The sequence below is a fragment of the Eutrema salsugineum genome, unplaced genomic scaffold (genome assembly GCF_000478725.1).
Source record: "Eutrema salsugineum unplaced genomic scaffold, Eutsalg1_0 scaffold_5, whole genome shotgun sequence".
Lineage (NCBI taxonomy): Eukaryota > Viridiplantae > Streptophyta > Magnoliopsida > Brassicales > Brassicaceae > Eutrema > Eutrema salsugineum.
The window spans coordinates 4,503,634-4,521,760 of NW_006256612.1; the positions used below are offsets into that span (position 1 = coordinate 4,503,634).

General features: G+C 30.9%; 5 protein-coding genes across 5 annotated transcripts; all 5 read left to right on the forward strand.

The window, feature by feature from the left end:
* LOC18992072 lies at positions 1 to 2,452 on the forward strand. The gene is made up of 9 exons (XM_006415429.2): positions 1 to 135; positions 231 to 471; positions 588 to 684; positions 1,129 to 1,264; positions 1,349 to 1,551; positions 1,642 to 1,762; positions 1,851 to 2,027; positions 2,116 to 2,169; positions 2,252 to 2,452. Exons 1-9 carry the CDS (start codon positions 1 to 3, stop codon positions 2,450 to 2,452), a joined length of 1,365 nt encoding a protein of 454 aa, XP_006415492.2.
* A 2,288-nt stretch (positions 2,453 to 4,740) lies between these two features.
* LOC112083973 lies at positions 4,741 to 8,206 on the forward strand. Its single transcript, XM_024152202.1, has 10 exons — positions 4,741 to 4,795; positions 4,906 to 4,974; positions 5,071 to 5,214; positions 5,348 to 5,521; positions 5,576 to 5,626; positions 5,837 to 6,014; positions 6,100 to 7,028; positions 7,117 to 7,708; positions 7,811 to 8,081; positions 8,183 to 8,206. The coding sequence occupies exons 1-10, from the start codon at positions 4,741 to 4,743 to the stop codon at positions 8,204 to 8,206; spliced, it is 2,487 nt and encodes an 828-aa protein (XP_024007970.1).
* A 599-nt stretch (positions 8,207 to 8,805) lies between these two features.
* On the forward strand, positions 8,806 to 10,311 carry LOC112083974 (ATP-dependent DNA helicase PIF1-like). Its single transcript, XM_024152203.1, has 4 exons — positions 8,806 to 9,298; positions 9,341 to 9,406; positions 9,520 to 9,627; positions 9,731 to 10,311. Exons 1-4 carry the CDS (start codon positions 8,806 to 8,808, stop codon positions 10,309 to 10,311), a joined length of 1,248 nt encoding a protein of 415 aa, XP_024007971.1.
* Positions 10,312 to 12,533: 2,222 nt separating this feature from the next.
* LOC112083975 lies at positions 12,534 to 13,781 on the forward strand. The gene is made up of 6 exons (XM_024152205.1): positions 12,534 to 12,671; positions 12,740 to 13,007; positions 13,112 to 13,226; positions 13,308 to 13,432; positions 13,513 to 13,597; positions 13,688 to 13,781. The coding sequence occupies exons 1-6, from the start codon at positions 12,534 to 12,536 to the stop codon at positions 13,779 to 13,781; spliced, it is 825 nt and encodes a 274-aa protein (XP_024007973.1).
* Positions 13,782 to 14,752: 971 nt separating this feature from the next.
* On the forward strand, positions 14,753 to 16,006 carry LOC112083976. The gene is made up of 6 exons (XM_024152206.1): positions 14,753 to 14,890; positions 14,976 to 15,246; positions 15,379 to 15,478; positions 15,556 to 15,680; positions 15,773 to 15,863; positions 15,943 to 16,006. Exons 1-6 carry the CDS (start codon positions 14,753 to 14,755, stop codon positions 16,004 to 16,006), a joined length of 789 nt encoding a protein of 262 aa, XP_024007974.1.
* Positions 16,007 to 18,127: the final 2,121 nt, after the last annotated feature.

Genomic DNA, 18,127 nt, shown 5'->3' on the forward strand with positions numbered 1-18,127 from the left:
ATGTCGACCTTCACATCCCTCACTGCCCTAAAGCCATTCAAAACTCAATGGAGGATCCGTGTCAAGATACTGAAGTTGTGGAAACAGTATTTGAATGGGATCGAGACGATGGAGATGGTCGCTGTCGATGAACTGGTATTGTTTTGTACTTTGTTTGTTCGATATTCATGATCCATTTTGATCATATATATATTATTTAACGTTTTGCTTATTATTATATTGCCATGCAGAATCAAACTATGCATGTTAGTATGAAGAAGCAGTTCATAAAAAAATTTGAAAATCTTCTAGAGGAAGGAATTACTAAGATCATCACTAATTTTCAAGTCACTCACAACGGTGGTAAGTTCAGGACTACTTCTCATGTTTACAAGATCCAGTTTGCTGCCACGACGTCTATCAGACCTTCTGAAGATCTGGATGCCACAATTCTTGGGTTGAAGTTGGTGAACTTCGCTGATATTCACGAGGGCAAGTTGAATCCTGATTTTCTAATAGATAAATGGTATATTTATATCTCGCATACATTACTAATATGAACCAAAGCATATTACATCTAATTATTGGTTTATGTTTTTATTTTGCAGATATTGTTGGACAAATTGTTAGTATTGGTGAGGTTGAGATTCTTTACGTTAACAAAAAACTGACCAAACTTTTAACAATGACACTTCGTGACACCAGGTTTTTTAATTCTCTTTGACACCTAAATATTGTTAATAAGACGTCTAATATATTTTTTGTTTTTTTAGTGATGTGCGCCTGAATTGTGTTCTCTGGGGGAATTATGCCGAAAGTTTGGAGAGTGTTGCTACACATGCAACTAATGCTATCATTTGTTTTGTGTTAAGATTTGGAAAGTTAAGACTGTATCAAGGTACGAGAAAAATGTTTTTTGTTAACAAACAAAATATCGTTTTTAAAAATATATATAACTTTCAAGACATTTCATTATTTAGGTGTATGGAGTATTGGCAATTGTTACAGTTCTTCCATTGTGATGACAGATCCTGATCTCTTTGAAATAAATTCTTTTAGAAACCGGTATATTCATATCTATAACTTTTATCAATTTTCCATTTAGTTTACTTTCATGTCACTAAAATCCATGATTTTTTTCCTTTACAGCTTACCAAAAGATGATGTGACTTTGTCATACACACACCCTAACCAATTGACAATTGTCAATTCTGTTTCTGTAAGAGATGATTTCTTCTTACATACCCCTCGCCGGACAATAAGTGAAATACTTGGTGCATTTGAGGTATTTATTTTGCGTGATATACATATTTCTTAAACAACAAATGGCGATTGGGTTTTTAAAAGAAAGTAATGCTTCAATTATTAGGTTGAAAAATGTGTGACTATGGCTACCATCATGTCTATTGACACTGAGTTTGGATGGTACTATATGTCATGCAAAGTATGCTCTAAAAAGGTGCTTCCTCTTGATATGGATTTGTTGAAAGAGCAATATCCTGGTAGGCCATTTCCTAAACAGTTGTGGAAATGTGGCAAATGTAAGGATGATGTTGAAAGTGTCGTACCAGCGTAAGTCTTGGATGCAATTTGTAGAAAAAAAAAGAATATTTGTAGTTTCCATATATATTCATATTCATATGTTGTTCTATGCTAACATAGGTTTATGCTGACTTTCCGTGTTATGGACAACACTGGCGAAACAAAGTTCTTACTCTTTGATAAGCTTGCCATGGAAGTTGTAAATCAAACAGCTGCACAATTGACTGAATCTATGGAAGAGGTAGTTATGCAGATTACTATCAACTCTATTATAGTGAATCTTACTATATATATTAGATATGCTTATATGTTTGCTAAACTGCTTGCAGATCCAAGATCCAGATGTACTCCCTCTTCCAATTAGTAACATTTGTGGGAAAACTTTTCTGATCAAGCTATCTATTGAGAGTTCAAACATCGTTTTCAACAGTGATGTTTACAAAGTTACAAAGATTGTGACCCAAAGTGACATGGTCAAAGAATTCTCAGAAATATCCAGATTTTTGGTTTGATCCCTAAACTATTTATTCCTATTAGTATTTATTCATATTTCATTGCCTTTTGATCTTTGTTAACTTATTTTTTTATTTATAGACTACCCCTGATGTCAAGTCTGAGGAAATGGGGTTTATAACTCCCGATGAACAGGTTTGCTATTTAGGAATTAGATAGCTCTCATTAATATTATATGAATGTGCATAAACGTATTTGTTTAAATTTGTCATTTTAGGTTGCTAAGATGTTACTTGACATTGGCGACGATGATAATTCACCACAGTCAAAAAGGAAAAGCGATGAGATAATTGACTTTGATGATCATAATGGAGAGCAGTCTACTTCTAAGAAAGCTGCTAATGGCGACATGAAGGCTTTGGCGAGTGAAGTAAAGATTCATCTGAAGCCTGTTAAGAAGGAGAAAGTTGATGACTGAAGTCTTCGTTTCTTTAACAATATGCATTCTCCTGCTTGCTTTGTTTTCTAGGATTGACTACAATATCTCATTGTTTAAGTTTCGGTTATTTTTTTCCTAGCCCGTAGGATTTGTCTTTTTCAGTTTTCAGTTTTGCGGTGGTTTGTTATTTGAAGTTTAATAAAAGCAGGAATTTTAAACTATATTATATTTTGCTACTTAATTAGTAACTGCTGAATTTTAATTTATTAGTATAAATAACAAAGTAAAATACCTGCATGTACAGAAGGTTTCGCCAAACTCAAGCCTAATATGAAAAGAAATTCTGCATGGCAATTAAAATTTACAACATTCATGCAAGATATTTGGAGTCATTAATACTTTGGCAATACATATATTTTTTTAGCACTTACAAGTACAGTTGTATCCTAAAACAACTCTGTATTTAAATATAAAATTAGAAATATATTTACATTTTACAAAAATAGGAAAACGATCGTAACTACTATTTCTGTCGTATATAGATGCTAATTGGTGAATATTAACACAACCAATCATAATTAAAAGAACTTAAACTAATTCCTAAAGTTTCCATGTTTAGATAAATTCTCAATATATTTGTAATCTTAACAAATCTTTAGAATATTGTAACTATCCTATTAAGATGCATACTACTTTTAAATTATTAATATTAAATATATCCTACAGATATATCGATTCTCTACATTCTCACAAATCTGTAGAAAAATGAAAAAAAACAAAAATTCGTCTTCTGCAATGGATAAATATCATCACATCTTAACCAAAAGACCTAAACTGGATTTCATTAACCCAGGTATAAAAGTTATGGTTCATTCGCTAATAAACTCAAATTTATACTCGGGTTTGTATATTCTTAAGAAAGTACAAAAAATTACTTAAGAATCCGATTTATAAATGTTCTATCTAAAAGTTCCACATATATTTTTGTATTATTTACAGAACACAATGGAGATATTCAAGTTACCCCTGCACGAGTACTATTACCAGTACCTATCTCAAATCCTGATGATTTCGAAAATAACGTTGGAGATATCATTAATATTCAGAACCCCCCGACCACTTCAAGTACTCGGAAAAGGAATCAATGTAGTTTGAGTACGTATTATATTTATTTCCTATGGGCCAAGATGAAACATCATTGAACAACTTATATTGCTCAACTATTTATGATTGTTTGGTAATTAGATAATAAACATGGACTGAAACATCGATGTTTTTATTATATACAGATGCCAATGGGGAGAATGAAGTTACCCCTAAACGAAAAGCATTGCCAGTTCCAATTTCAATTCCTGGTGTTTTCCGAAATATATTAGGAGATATCAGTAATACCCGAACTGGCCCCAGTGCTTCAAGTTATCCTAAAAAGAACCAACTTAGTCCAAGTACGTAGTTTATTTATTTTCATTGTAATCAATTTATTCATTGACAACTGCATTATCTTTAAATTTTGTTGTTCTCCTGTAACATCAGTAACAGGAAAATAAAATTACACAGGTACACAAAAATTTTTTTTTAACCCTTCTTCTTTATGTTTAGTGGTAACTTAATGAAACCTCTTTTATAACTAAATTATTTTCTTTATAATATCTAGCAAGTCCAGTCACTCCATGTTATGGCTCAAATCAATTTCTGCCAACTATACCAACAGCAAATATTTGTGATAGTCGATATTCTACATCAGGATACTCAAATATCACATATAACTAAAATCCTGATACGACCACAAGGAAAAAAACTCAATCAAGTAAGCTTATTTTTATATATTTAGTTTAATATTTTGTTTATTTTTTTAAAAAATGTTAAATACTTATGACTACTTTGTTTCATATTCATTTTCAGAAAAATTAGATCAACCTATTGTTGGAAATCATGTTTTACCCGATAGAAACTTGACAGATGTCACAAGAAATCTCAAATTCAACGATGGACCTTCAAGTTCAAGAAATAAAAATATAGAATTGAGTTATCCATTTAAAATTTCTAGAACTGCACATACGTTTATATTTCTTTCAATTCAATCTCTATTGTATCATTTGGGTTTTATATAGTGAGTTTTTCATTTTTTGATTTACATCAACTAGCAAAACTAAGAGATGATCCATCAAGATACAACACATGTGAAAAGATTGAGTCTACCCGTATCCTTAATAACTTAGTTGTTATATTCTGATTTTTTATATACTTGCTTAATTAAAGAGATTGCTCTATCACAATTGTGTCCTTCATATTATCAATTAATAGTTGTTTCGTTTTGGAACTCTGCTATGGAGAAAGCAATGCAACCATGTAATAAATCACCCAAAACTACTTCGCAATCAGGTATCATGTATTAAATATGTTCAAATCTTTATTTATAATTATGATGTATATGACATAGAAATTATCTTTTATCTTATCTAACATTTTGATAAGTTGGTTTATGAAAATAGGCTCTGTTACTTCATCGACTTCTACTTTATCTAACAACCATGGAAAAAAATCAGTAAGGAAAAAGAAAGGTATAATCATGTATTAGTTGATAGGTTAATTGTTAAATACTTTAATTTAATTTTGGACGTATTTTAATTGTTAATATTGCTTTAATATTTGTATAGATACATCCAATGTTCCTATTCCTCAATCACAAAGTAATCCACTAAGTAACATTACCAATTCCATTTTTGAAAATCAAAGATTGTCAAGGATTAATAGGAGACAGGTTATCTTGAAAAAGAGACATGCAAACATTCAAGCTTCAGGTATATATATTCATATTTCTTTCCACAATATTATTAATCATGGTCGTGTATTGTAAGGTATACTATTGGTTATCGTCATTATGATTAAAGTTTTCTATATTATTTACTTCCATAAACATTACTGTGTTTTCAGGATCTTCGACAATCTATGATCCAAGTGGTTTACAATCTACACTATCATTGGAAGGTGTAGAAAGGAATTATACACCTGCAAATGATCATGGCGTCCCTGAATGTAGTACTGTTCAATCTCAATTAGATATTGGACCTGTAATTCAGCCTAATGGTAACGTAGTTGACTTTGGATGTATTAGCTTACTGTTTACTGATATATAATAAATTATAATTCGTCATGTTATAGGGTACTACGATGATGGCGACCCTATTTATCATTGTACACACTGCTCTGCCCGTATGTGGTTTAACGAGAGGATCAACAAGAAAAAAAAATTGAAGGCATACATTTTCACGCTTTGTTGTATGCAAGGAAAAGTAAAGCTCCCAATGTTACAACAACCTCCTCCTCTACTATTATATCTCTTCAAAAGTGACGATGAGATTTGTCGTCATTTCCGTGAAAATATTAGAGCATATAACATGATGTTTTCTTTTACCTCTATAGGAGGCAAAATAAATCATGATATAAACAAAGGTAAAGGACCACAGGTTTTTCAGCTACATGGTGAAAACTACCATCTTACTGGTAGTTTGATGCCTAATGCAAATGAAAAACCCAAGTTCTTACAACTTTATATTCACGATACAATTAATGAGATTCGTAATAGAGAACTTTCATTAAGGTACATAATTATTTATTCATTGTTTAATTCTGACTGTGTTTACGTAGAATAATTTTCACCATGCTTTAACATTTTTCATTTACAGCAAGAATGGTAAAATTGACAACAAGCTACGGCCTGAGCTAATTGAAGCTTTGATGAAGATGTTAAACCATTGCAATCCGTTGGTTAAAGCTTTTCGTTCTTACAAGGACAGGTACCAAAATTCAGATATTGAGGATACTGTCCGAATGGTTCTAATAGCCAAGAGAGACAAAGATGCTAGAACACATAACTTGCCAACTGCAACGGAAGTTGCTGCATTAATTCCTGGTGATTTTGAAGAAGGGTTAGACAATAGAGACATTATGTTAGAAGCAAAGGATGGAAGTCTTCGAAGAATCAATGAATTATACGTTGGTTATCTAGCTCTGCAATATCCTCTATTATTTCCTTACGCTGAAGATGGCTATCAAGTTGGTATTGAAGATGGTTTTTCACATAAAGAGGACAGAAAACGGAAGACTATCAGCATGAGAGAATATTGTTCATATCGAATTCAGGATAGGTTGATGGAATCTCAGGCAATAATTCGGTCTAAACGACTATACCAGAAATTTTTGGTCAACGTATTTACAATGATTGAAGCTAATAGATTACGATACTTCAGGAACAACCAAGTCAAACTTAGGTCTGAGAAGTTTGTAAATTTAGTTGAAGCGCATAATGAAGGCCAAAGTGATCTATCCAATACTGGAAAACGTATTTTGATTCCTGCATCATTCACTGGTGGTTCTAGGTACATGAATAACAATTACTTGGATGCAATGGCTATTTGTAAATACTTCGGATTTCCCGATTTATTTATCACTTTCACTTGCAATCCAAACTGGCCAGAGATTGTTAGGTATTGTCAGAAACGAAATCTCAAACCTGAAGACAGGCCTGATATGTGTTATCGTATATTCAAGATGAAGCTGGAATCCCTAATGACAGATTTGACTGAAAAAAAGTTGTTTGGTGAAACTGTTTGTGGTATGTTTTAGTAAATCGAGTTTATGTCATTTCATATACTAATATCATATATTTTACGATACTGATTATGTATTATACTATTTTACAGGAATCTATACAATTGAATTTCAGAAGAGAGGACTTCCTCATGCTCATATTTTGATTTGGATGGCATCGAAATACAAATTTCCTACACCTGAATCAATAGATAAAGTAATATCAGCTGAGATTCCTAATAAAGAAACTGATCCTGAGTTATATGAAGTTGTGAAGCAGAACATGATACATGGTCCATGTGGTAATATAAATAAGAGTTCTCCATGCATGGTAAATGGACGGTGTTCCAAGATGTTTCCAAAGAAATACTGTGACCGGACTGTTGTTGATAACATTGGTTTTCCACATTACATGAGGAGACAAACTGATGATTTTGTTGAGAAAAATGGTATCAGACTTGATAACAGTTGGGTTGTTCCATATAACAGGAAGTTATCTTTGCGTTATAGAGCATATATCAATGTTGAGTGGTGTACACAAGCTAGGTCAATCAAGTATTTATTCAAATACATCCACAAAGGTCCTGATAGAGTTTTAGCTACTATCGAGAATAATGCCAAAGACATTGGTGAGTTTGCGAACGAGGATGGTGACGACGCATCTGAAGTTACTAAAGATGAGATTAGAGAGTATTTTGAATGCAGGTTTTTATTGTTTCTCGAACTTACAATTATAAGTATTCAACACTTATATTGTCGTTTTCCTCATATGTTTAACTCTCTATAATTTGCTTAATATATCAACAGATATGTATCTGCTTGCGAAGCATCTTGGCGTATACTTGCTTTTGCAATACATTATAGAAGTTTGCCTGTGGAAAAATTATATTTCCATCTTCCTGGAGAACAACCATGCGTGTATGGTGATGATGACCCGGTAGAAACAGTTCTTAATCGCAGATCAGTTCAGAGTTCAATGCTACTTGCTTTCTTTGAAGCTTGCGACAAATATCCTGAATTATCGAAGAATCTCACCTATGCCGAATTCCCAATAGTGTTTATATACGACAGAAAAGAGGTTGAGTGGAGGCCAAGACAAAAGGGTATGGCTATAGGGAGACTAACATATGTTCCTCTATCATGTGGTCAGCTTTACTATTTACGTGTATTGCTAAACAGGGTCCAATGTCCAACCAGTTTTGATTTTTTGAAAACGGTTGACAAAGTTTTATATCCTACATTCAAGGATGCATGTTATGCTTTGGGTTTGCTAGATGATGACACTGAATACATAGAAGCTTTGAAAGAAGCAAGCATTTGGGGATCCGGATCTTTCCTAAGGAAACTTTTTGCTGTTATGCTCATTACGGATAATATTCTTAATCCATGTGGAGTTTGGAATGAGACTTGGCAACTTCTTTCAGATGATATCATATATCGACGAAGGAGATTAGAAAACAGAGAAGGTATTTTCCTTAAATATTTGGAACAAAATATATCTATGACATAACCATCATATTATATTTTATTAATTGTTTCCATCGTTTGTTGTAGATTTAACCCTTTCTGAAGACCAGCTCAAAAATTATACATTGGATGCAATTGAGATAATTATGCGTAGCAATGGAAGTTCTTTGGCTTATTTTGATGGTATGCCTCTTCCATCTGATGGTTATCATAATGCTTCCATTAATCGATTGTTATTCGATGAAAGGAATTATGATAAGGATGAGATGTCTGCTCTCCATAATAAGATGCTTCCTGATTTAATTGAAGAGCAGATGAAAGTATACTCATAGATAATGGAAGCTGTTACATTAGACCAAGGTGGGGTTTTTTTCCTGTATGGGTTTGATGGAACAGGAAAAACACATTTATGGAAAATTTTGTCTGCTGTCATTCGTTCTAAAGGACAAATTGTGTTAAACGTGGCCAGTAGTGGTATAGCTGCTCTTTTATTGCCTGCTGGAAGAACAGCTCATTCACGATTTGGAATTCCTTTAAATCCAGATGAGCTATCTACTTGCAATATGCATCCAGGATCAGATTTAGCTGCATTAGTGGCTGAGGCCTCATTAATCATTTGGGATGAAGCTCCTATGATGAGTAAATTTTGTTTTGAGAGTTTAGATCGGAGTATGCGTGATGTTATTCCTAGGCATAAAGATAAACTTTTTGGTGGAAAGGTTGTTGTCTTTGGTGGTGATTTCCGACAAGTCTTGCCTGTTATAACTGGTGGTGGAAGAGAAGATATCACAAGGGCATCTCTATGTTCTTCTTATCTATGGGACGAGTGTAAAGTTTTGAAATTAACAAAAAACATGCGTTTATTGGCAGACATTGATGCAAGTGTTGCAGAAGAAATCAAATCTTTTTCTGAATGGATTCTTCGGGTAGGCGATGGTAAGGTTAATCTACCAAATACAGGGGAATCATGATTGATATGCCCGAGGAACTTTTGATAACAGAGTGCAATGAGCCGATTAAGGCTATTGTTGAATCTGTTTATGGATTAGGATTTGAAGAACAAAACGATCCTAACTTTTTCCAGGAAAGTGCAATTTTATGTCCAACTAATGATGATGTATGCGCGATTAATGATTACATGATGTCTGCTCTTCGAGGTATAATCTATATACATAATCGTTATTTGTATTTTGTTGGCTTATTATATGTAGTGCTATGATTTTTAATAATAGCTTATTAACTGATCATTTTTGTAAACAGGTGAAGAGAGAGTTTATCTAAGTTCAGATTCTATAGATCCATCAGATACTTCCAATCATGACAGTAGTGTTTATACTCCAGACTTTTTGAATAACATAAAGATTTCTGGTTTACCTAATCATTGTATAAAGTTGAGGGTCGGAGCACCTGTCATGTTGCTAAGAAATATTGATCCCAATAGTGGGTTATGCAATGGAACCAGGCTTCAAGTGACTCAACTAGCTGATCACATCATTGAAGCAATTGTGTTAACAGGGCATACACTCGGTCAGAAAGTCTATATACCTAGATTGTCTGTTTCACCTCCTGAAGGCAAGTTCCCTTTCAGAATGAGACGGAGACAATTCCCATTGATGGTCTCATTTGCTATGACCATCAATAAAAGTCAGGGACAAACACTCTCAGGTGTTGGTTTATATTTGCCTAGACCTGTTTTTTCACATGGTCAGTTGTATGTTGCTCTATCCAGAGTTAAGTCTAAAGCAGGGGTAAAGGTTCTCATTGTTGACAAAGAAGGCAATCCACAGAAACAGACCATGAATGTTGTCTTCAAAGAAATATTCCAGAAGCTTATCAAGTAGAACTATTTGGTAAGTTATTATTTTTATATTCTTTATATATTTGATTTATATATGATGAATTGTTACTAACTGGAAGAAAAATTTATTTTCAGGAAAATTTATATAAAACTTTTCCTTGGAGCGAATAATCATTCCACATTTTTTACCATTTAAGTTTTTATAACTATGCAAAACAATTGTAATTCGTATACAATGATATTTTTTGTTATATATTTGTTCGAAATCATTGAAATGGCCTTTTATGTATTACATGATCAAATTATTCAGCACTTAGTGATTTTATATATATACTGAATGAAAGAAGTTGTATGAGATTTAAAATAAAAAATTATATGAATGTTTGTATAGATACTAAATGATTAGTATAGTAGCCATATATATATATGATCTTTGTTATTATAGTTTCCGAGATTAGTACATGACTATAAGATATATGACCATGTATTTAATTTAATCAAGATTTGCGAATATTTGGTTAATTCATAATCTTTCTGTTACCTAATATATTTCTTATTAGTTAAGTTAATCAATAAAACCCTAACACGTTAACTCCTTTCTAATTCATATATATATGTTTATCTTTTACATATAGAATCTCATTCTCTAAATCAGACTTAAATAGAAAACAAAATGTCTCTTCTTATTGACAAAGTTTCGGATCTTGATCAGTTTACAACAGAATGGACTGTGCGTCTTAAACTAATTAAGAAGTGGAAGCACTACAGTCGACATAAAGGGACTACTCTTGATATGAATATGATAGATATCGAGGTTAAAAATATGATATCTATATTAGAATCTACTTATATATTTTGTTAAACTAATGGCTAATAACTGGTGTTTTGTTTTCTCTGACAGGGTAATAAGATCCAGGCCAGAGTTACAAAGAAATTGATTGAGAAGTATGATTGTTTACTGATTGAGGGATCATGGTTTGAATCGATGAATTTGCTGTTATCCAAATACCATCGTGTAACAGTTATCGATCATACAACAAAATGATTCAATTCATAATCTCTACCACGGTTAAACCACTTAATCATTTTGAGGGTACGTATGTTACATATGTCATCATATTTTTATATCTAATTATGAAAAACTATTGAATTGTATGATCGTTTTTTATGTCGAAAATGTATAGTCAGAAGGACATGTTTCAATGGTAGGAGGTGCACTCTATACTATTGATTTAAATAGGTAATCGTGATTATGTGGACATTTCATTTATATTTGAACTGATGAATGCACATACTATTAAGAATTTTATGTTTTTTGATATTAACAATATATTTTTGTTGAACTATGTAGGTATGGAGGATGAGCACATGGATGCGGCATGAATAAGAAAACCATTCAAAATAATCTAGCAGATACATATCGAATTAGATTATCTGTTAGACTTTTATTTTATTTGTTATATTTTAATTTTTTGTTCTATCGACCTTTATGATATTTTTTATTTTGTCTACCTCAATAATACTTGGTTTAATTCAGTTCAATTTATCATAGATGAATTTTTAAAGTGAATAATTATTTAGACAAACAATATGTAAATTTTCCAAGTTGATGATTCCGAATTAACAAAGTAATGAATTAAAAGACAAAACATATATAAATTACAAGGATTTCATATTTAAACACCATACTATAAATAGTTTAATTTAACCGACAATTACCAAAGACATCATATATAAAAAACACACTATGGTAAACAAATATTTATGTAAATATATGTATGAATCAACTGAAGATATTTTTTATGGAAATATTTGTATGAATCTACTCGCCTAAATACTTAAATGTATTTTTGTGGGAATATATGTATGATTTTATGTTTAGATATATTTTATATCCTTATTCACTATGAAAAACATATTTCACTATATTCAATACATCTCATAATAATTAGTTTGACTAATATGAGTTTGCCTAAATATATTCAATTTCAGAAAAGCTGCATACTTAGCAGAAAGAGTTCAGTTGATTGACCGATGCATATACCCTTTTCCAAAATGAATGAATCTTTCAATAAAGTAAATTGTATTACCGTATTGGTTACATAATCGGTTTCCAATCCCTTTAACGTGTAGGGTTTTATTTTAAGAATTTAATTATTATATATCCTGTCAAATAGTAATAGATCCTTATCGTCCAACTTTTGTAACATCCATTTTATTAAATTACTTTCCTCTCTTTCAAACAGAAATCTACACACTAGGGTAATGGCTTCTTATGACCATATCAACGATTTGCATCTCGATAGAACAAATTGGAGCCTCCGAGTTAAGGTACTGAAGAAATGGATCGATCAAGGAACTCCTAATCGTGATTCGTTACAGATGATGCTCATGGACGAAGAGGTTTGTTAACTATAATAATTCCTAATTTATTATATTGGTTATTTCGGAACATAACCTTTTCTATATAGGGTGATATGGTTCAAGCATATCTGTATCATGCCGGTTTGATTAAGTTATATGATAGAGAAATTAACGAGGGTGATTGGAAGACTATCCAAGATTTTGTGGTCTTTGAAGATCCATTACCAGAACCAAATTCTCCAATCGGTTGGTCTATACAGTTATTGGAAAATACGACTATAACTGATACTGAACCAAGGGAAGTGGAATCTGGAAAAGGCTTCTATTCTTTCCCCGAAATTCTTAAAGGCGAAGCCGATTCTGAATTCCCTGTTGGTAAACATTCTAACTTTATATTCAAATTCAATATTTATTGTGATAGGTGTATAATATTTAGGTTGATAAGAACTGATTAGGTCCTTATATATATATGTATACAGATCTTTTGGGTTTTGTTATTAGTACAGAAGAACTAAAGGTTATAAAAGATCAAACTTGCCCAAATAGGCCTAACAAAATGACTCCTTCTATTACTTTCACAATGAAAGATCACAAGTAAGCATTGCTCATTATGTTGTTTTTTATAGTTTAAGTTTTTCTAAAAGGGTAATTATATACTTCATATTTTTCGTGTAGTGATATGCAGATTCAGTGCAATGTCGTAGGACAATTAGCTGTTGATTTCAATAACAAAATATGGGATGTTAGACAAATTCCTGCTTTGTGTCTTCTAACTGATTGGAGTATCAAAAATGATGGAGGTTTGTGTTACAGTAAAACTCTTTATATCTTTTTTATAAATATGGTGACATATTTTTAAAATACACGTGTTTATTTACAGGTAATATATATCTCAAAAGCAGAGGTGGAATAACAAGATTTGAATTTCACCCTGAGTTAAAAGTAGCGGAATCCTTTTGTAAAATGTAATAATTTTTATTTTGTCAATCTTACTTTTTCACTAATTTGTTTACATAAATCATAACTATTTTTATATATGTCATTTGTCTAACTAGGTTTTGGAATAATGAGAAGAAATCAAACAAGTCAAAAGGAGCAATGAAGAATGATGCCGAAACTACATCATCATCGAAGAAGCAGAAGAAATGAAATATTGATTATTTTTTTAACTTTCCTGTGGGATGATAAATAAGATACATTATGTTCTTATCTTTTGTTATGTTTAAATATTTTGACATTATATTTTGATTTATCTATATAAATTGTCTGCTTATTAGTATTATAAAATTTCTCTCATAATACATACATCTCATAGTATTGATATGTATATATATGTTTGAAATTTGCATTATGAGATAGGGTTTAGAAATATATTCAGTTGTCTCGAAAAATTATTTCATATGAAAATATAAACATAGTTTAGTTTTCTTATTTTATTTCCTTAAATTTTTTCCATATTGTCTCTTAAATATGTGAATTAATTGTATATACTCATTATTTTAATCAGTAAACAGAATATGACTATATGATACAAATATTACAAGTTACTATTCATTCAATGATTATCATTGCAATGTTGAATTCTGTTTTTGCGATGCACTTGATCTGATACATGTCCTTAATATCCAACTATCAAATCTGAACAAACCATTCCATCCATAGACATTGATAACATTGGAAATAATTTTATCTTTAAAGATTCAATAAAAGATTTTCAACGTTATTGTCAGTATATTCATTATTTAGAGAATCTATGTTCATGTAAATCTATTCCCTAAATAACTTTGACTTGATATATACCAACTTCCTACTTCCCTATATTATATCGTCTATCAATACATACATTGTCTTTGTAAATAAAAAAAAAATCAGAAACAGTTACTCTCATATTAATAACTGCCTCCTCATATCTATATACCAAATCTTCTCAACCGTTGCAACTCTCCAAAAATATTTTAACTTTCCAAAAAATAACAACCATCGCATCTGTTTAATATTTTATCTATATATACTACATTTTCTCTACTAAACGTTTATCTTTCCATTCGTACATCTAGAAAAAACCCTACTCTCTTCTGTCTTCCAAAAACTCCATCTTTTACCCAAAAAAGAAGAATCTAATGGGTGAGTACGCAGGTGTTAACGAACTTCATGCATGGAGGGATGATTGGATCATTAAGGTCAAGGTTTACAAGCGCTGGTCAGTTAAAGACGACGCAGGCTTACCGGCAATGAACTTCATATTTGTTGACGAGAATGTAAGTTATATATTTGTCATTACTTATCCATTGTTTGATTGATATGTTTACATAGTTTTATTAATATTTCTGTATACTATTTCAGGGTAACAGGATCAATGGATTTGCTACAAACAGAGCACTATCCTATTTTGAATATGTCTGTACCGAAGGAAGATGGGTGAGGCTAACTAATTTTCGGATAGCCAATTCTGAATGGGAAATGAAGGGAAGGACTACAAACCACAGTCACCAAATTATCCTGACACACGAGGCAAAGACTGGAACTCTCAGGCCACAGACAGAAGATCCATTCATCAACTTGGTTGAATTCAGTGCTATCTACCGAAAATCATTTGCGCAGTACTATCCAGTTGGTATGTTATGATTACAAACTATATTTTTCATTGCATGTTCTGTTTACTTAATTAGGTTTTGTTAGACATACAAAACCTTTTATGCTTTAAGATTTTGTTTTAAGTAACTGAAATATCTGATTATATATTTAGATTTGATGGGAAGTCTTGAAAATATTGGCGAGGTCTACACCCAGTGTTTTCCAGATGGAGAAACAAAGCGAGTTCTAGAGTTCACACTTAAAGATGCAGAGTATGATAATAGTTTAATCTTTTTTAAAAATTTTGTTACTTTTTTTTTTTTTCACCCTTTGTTTGTAATCAACTTAGGGATTATTCCTTCCAATGCTTTGCATATGGTGACTTTGCTGTGGACATCAAAGAACGATGTAAAGGATTCACAGGTCCCTCGGCTATTTGTGTTTTAACTGACTGGACAGTTAAGAAGAATATCGGTATGTATATATTTCTATTAGATCATTTTATCAAATTTTAAGTAATTTGGACATAGATGCAATTTCTCATATGATTTATGTTATCTCTTTAGATGAACTGACTATCCATGAACATGAAAACACTGGCTTCTCTCGCTTCTTACTTGCTCCACCCATCGATCAAGTTTATAAGTTCAGGAATAAGTAAGCATTCAAATATATTTCTTTTTACTTTACTAAAAATCGAACTTTCTATAATTAAGTCCTCATTCATATTTTGCAGGATTACCAAAAAAATGATGGCTGCGTCTTCAACTCAAGGAACTTGCGCAACTAAAGTCGACTAGAGATGAATCATCATCTGTTGCGTTTACCTATTTTTATTTTCTAAGTCTATGGTGTGATGTTGAACTTTTATATTTCTGTTAAAACTTTAAACTTATCGTATGTTTTGTTATGGATCCTTTGGATATTTTCTGTTTAATTTCTATTTATTAAGGACGTATTTTAATTATCGAATTTCTGTTTATTCTGTTATTTAGAACTTTGTGGTAGTTTAGATAATATAAAATTATGAAAGTTATCTAAATGTTTTAAAAAAAAATTGGTTAGCTAAAAACCAGGGAAATGAGATTGTAAAATAGAACCTCAGTTTTTATCTCCGATTTATTTAGTATATTCTGTAAATATACATGATTACTCTTTCTAATAACGTTCATGTTTAATTATAATAGCATTAGTTATCTCTACAATATCTGAAACAGCTTTAATATACTAAAAGAAAAACATATGTCGAATAAGTTTAAGCATATTCAACTAAAAACTATGCTCAAACCAAATAAATTATGAATTAAATTAATACAATTTCAACAGTATAATAACTACAACAAAATTCTATGAATAAAATTATATAGTGTTACATCTTCGCCTCTGATAGCTTCTGCAAACAGAAACAATGATTCCCACAATTGAAAGATAAAGCTAAAACTTCGAGAAGACCATAATTCTCTATCACATCACTAGATCTTCGATGTCATCTATGTTTCACTCTGTTATTCTATTTTTTCCCTTTTTAACTTGGATATTACTCTTTCTAATGGTTGTATTACATAAATAATATACCAAAATATAATATTAATATTACCCGTCGAATATATTAGTTCTGTCTTTCTTTTCATCATACACTTCAATATATTTTGGTCATTTTTCTTATAATAATTAGCGTAATATATATATTTATGAATGAAATTAGAAATCGGTTAAATTCATTCATTACTGTATATTACAAAAAGGGAAACTATTAAAAACAAAAAAATACAAAACAAATCAGTAAATAGTTAGTCACATATATCAAGTCCATTTATCATATATCAATATGGTACTAACATAAATAAACACTTAAAATAAATTCTGTTTCAAATACAACAAAATGCGCAATTAATTGATTTGTCATTCAACATCCTGTACACATACATTATAGTAGTTTATGATTTCGGTATAAAAGATAACATTCATCCCGTGCACAGCACGGGTACTATCCTAGTTAGGTTAGAAACTTCAATTAAATGTTTTAGAGTGTTCTGTTCAGAATTTGTTTCTTCTAAATTTTCAATAAGAATAATGATTTTTACAAAGGCAATTAGAATTTAGATAGTACGATTAAATCCATTGTGCACAGTATCATGAAAACCTTTTATTTAATATGAACTAGGTGTTTAGCCTGCACTTTGTGCGGGCGGAAATGTTTCATTAAAAATACTTACTCAAAATCGCTAATTTACTTGAAAAACTTACTCAAAATCGCGTTGCGCGGACAAGAACATCATCTTTTCTTTCAATTTCTTTTTATCTTGTTCTTTCAATTTTTTTTCTTCTTATTATTCTTTATATAGTCTATATTTTCCAATTTCTTATTCTTCTACATAAATTATTAAAAAAACAGACTTCTTCTTTGTGTTTTTCTTCTTTTTTTAGTTTTATTCCTTCTTCGTATTTTCTTCTATTATTTATTTTTGGAATTTTGGAAGTTTTCAGATGTATATTTTCACATCTTTTATAGGCTTGATTATCTTTTTATAAACGATCAATTTCAAAAAATCTTGCAAAGTGAAGCAAAAAGATAACATAGACACATATTATCCGAATATTCTAATATGAACTCTCCTCTTAAACGAAGATGAAATATAGTTTGGAAGCTGAAACCAAGTCACTCTTAAAGTTGTTATTCTTTATTGCCTAAAAAGTAATTCCAAAATTATATATAAATCAAACAACTAAAACATGTTTTAATTTTTAATCATAAAAATTAGAACTGTATTCACTTCTTATATTTTGTAGAAAGAATAATCTTCACATAATGAATTATTGATTATTTCAGACATATATTCTTCCAATTATTTTTTAAAAAAATATTAGATTCTTAAACAATTATAAATGAGATGACTCTCTCATAGGAGTTACTCACTTTC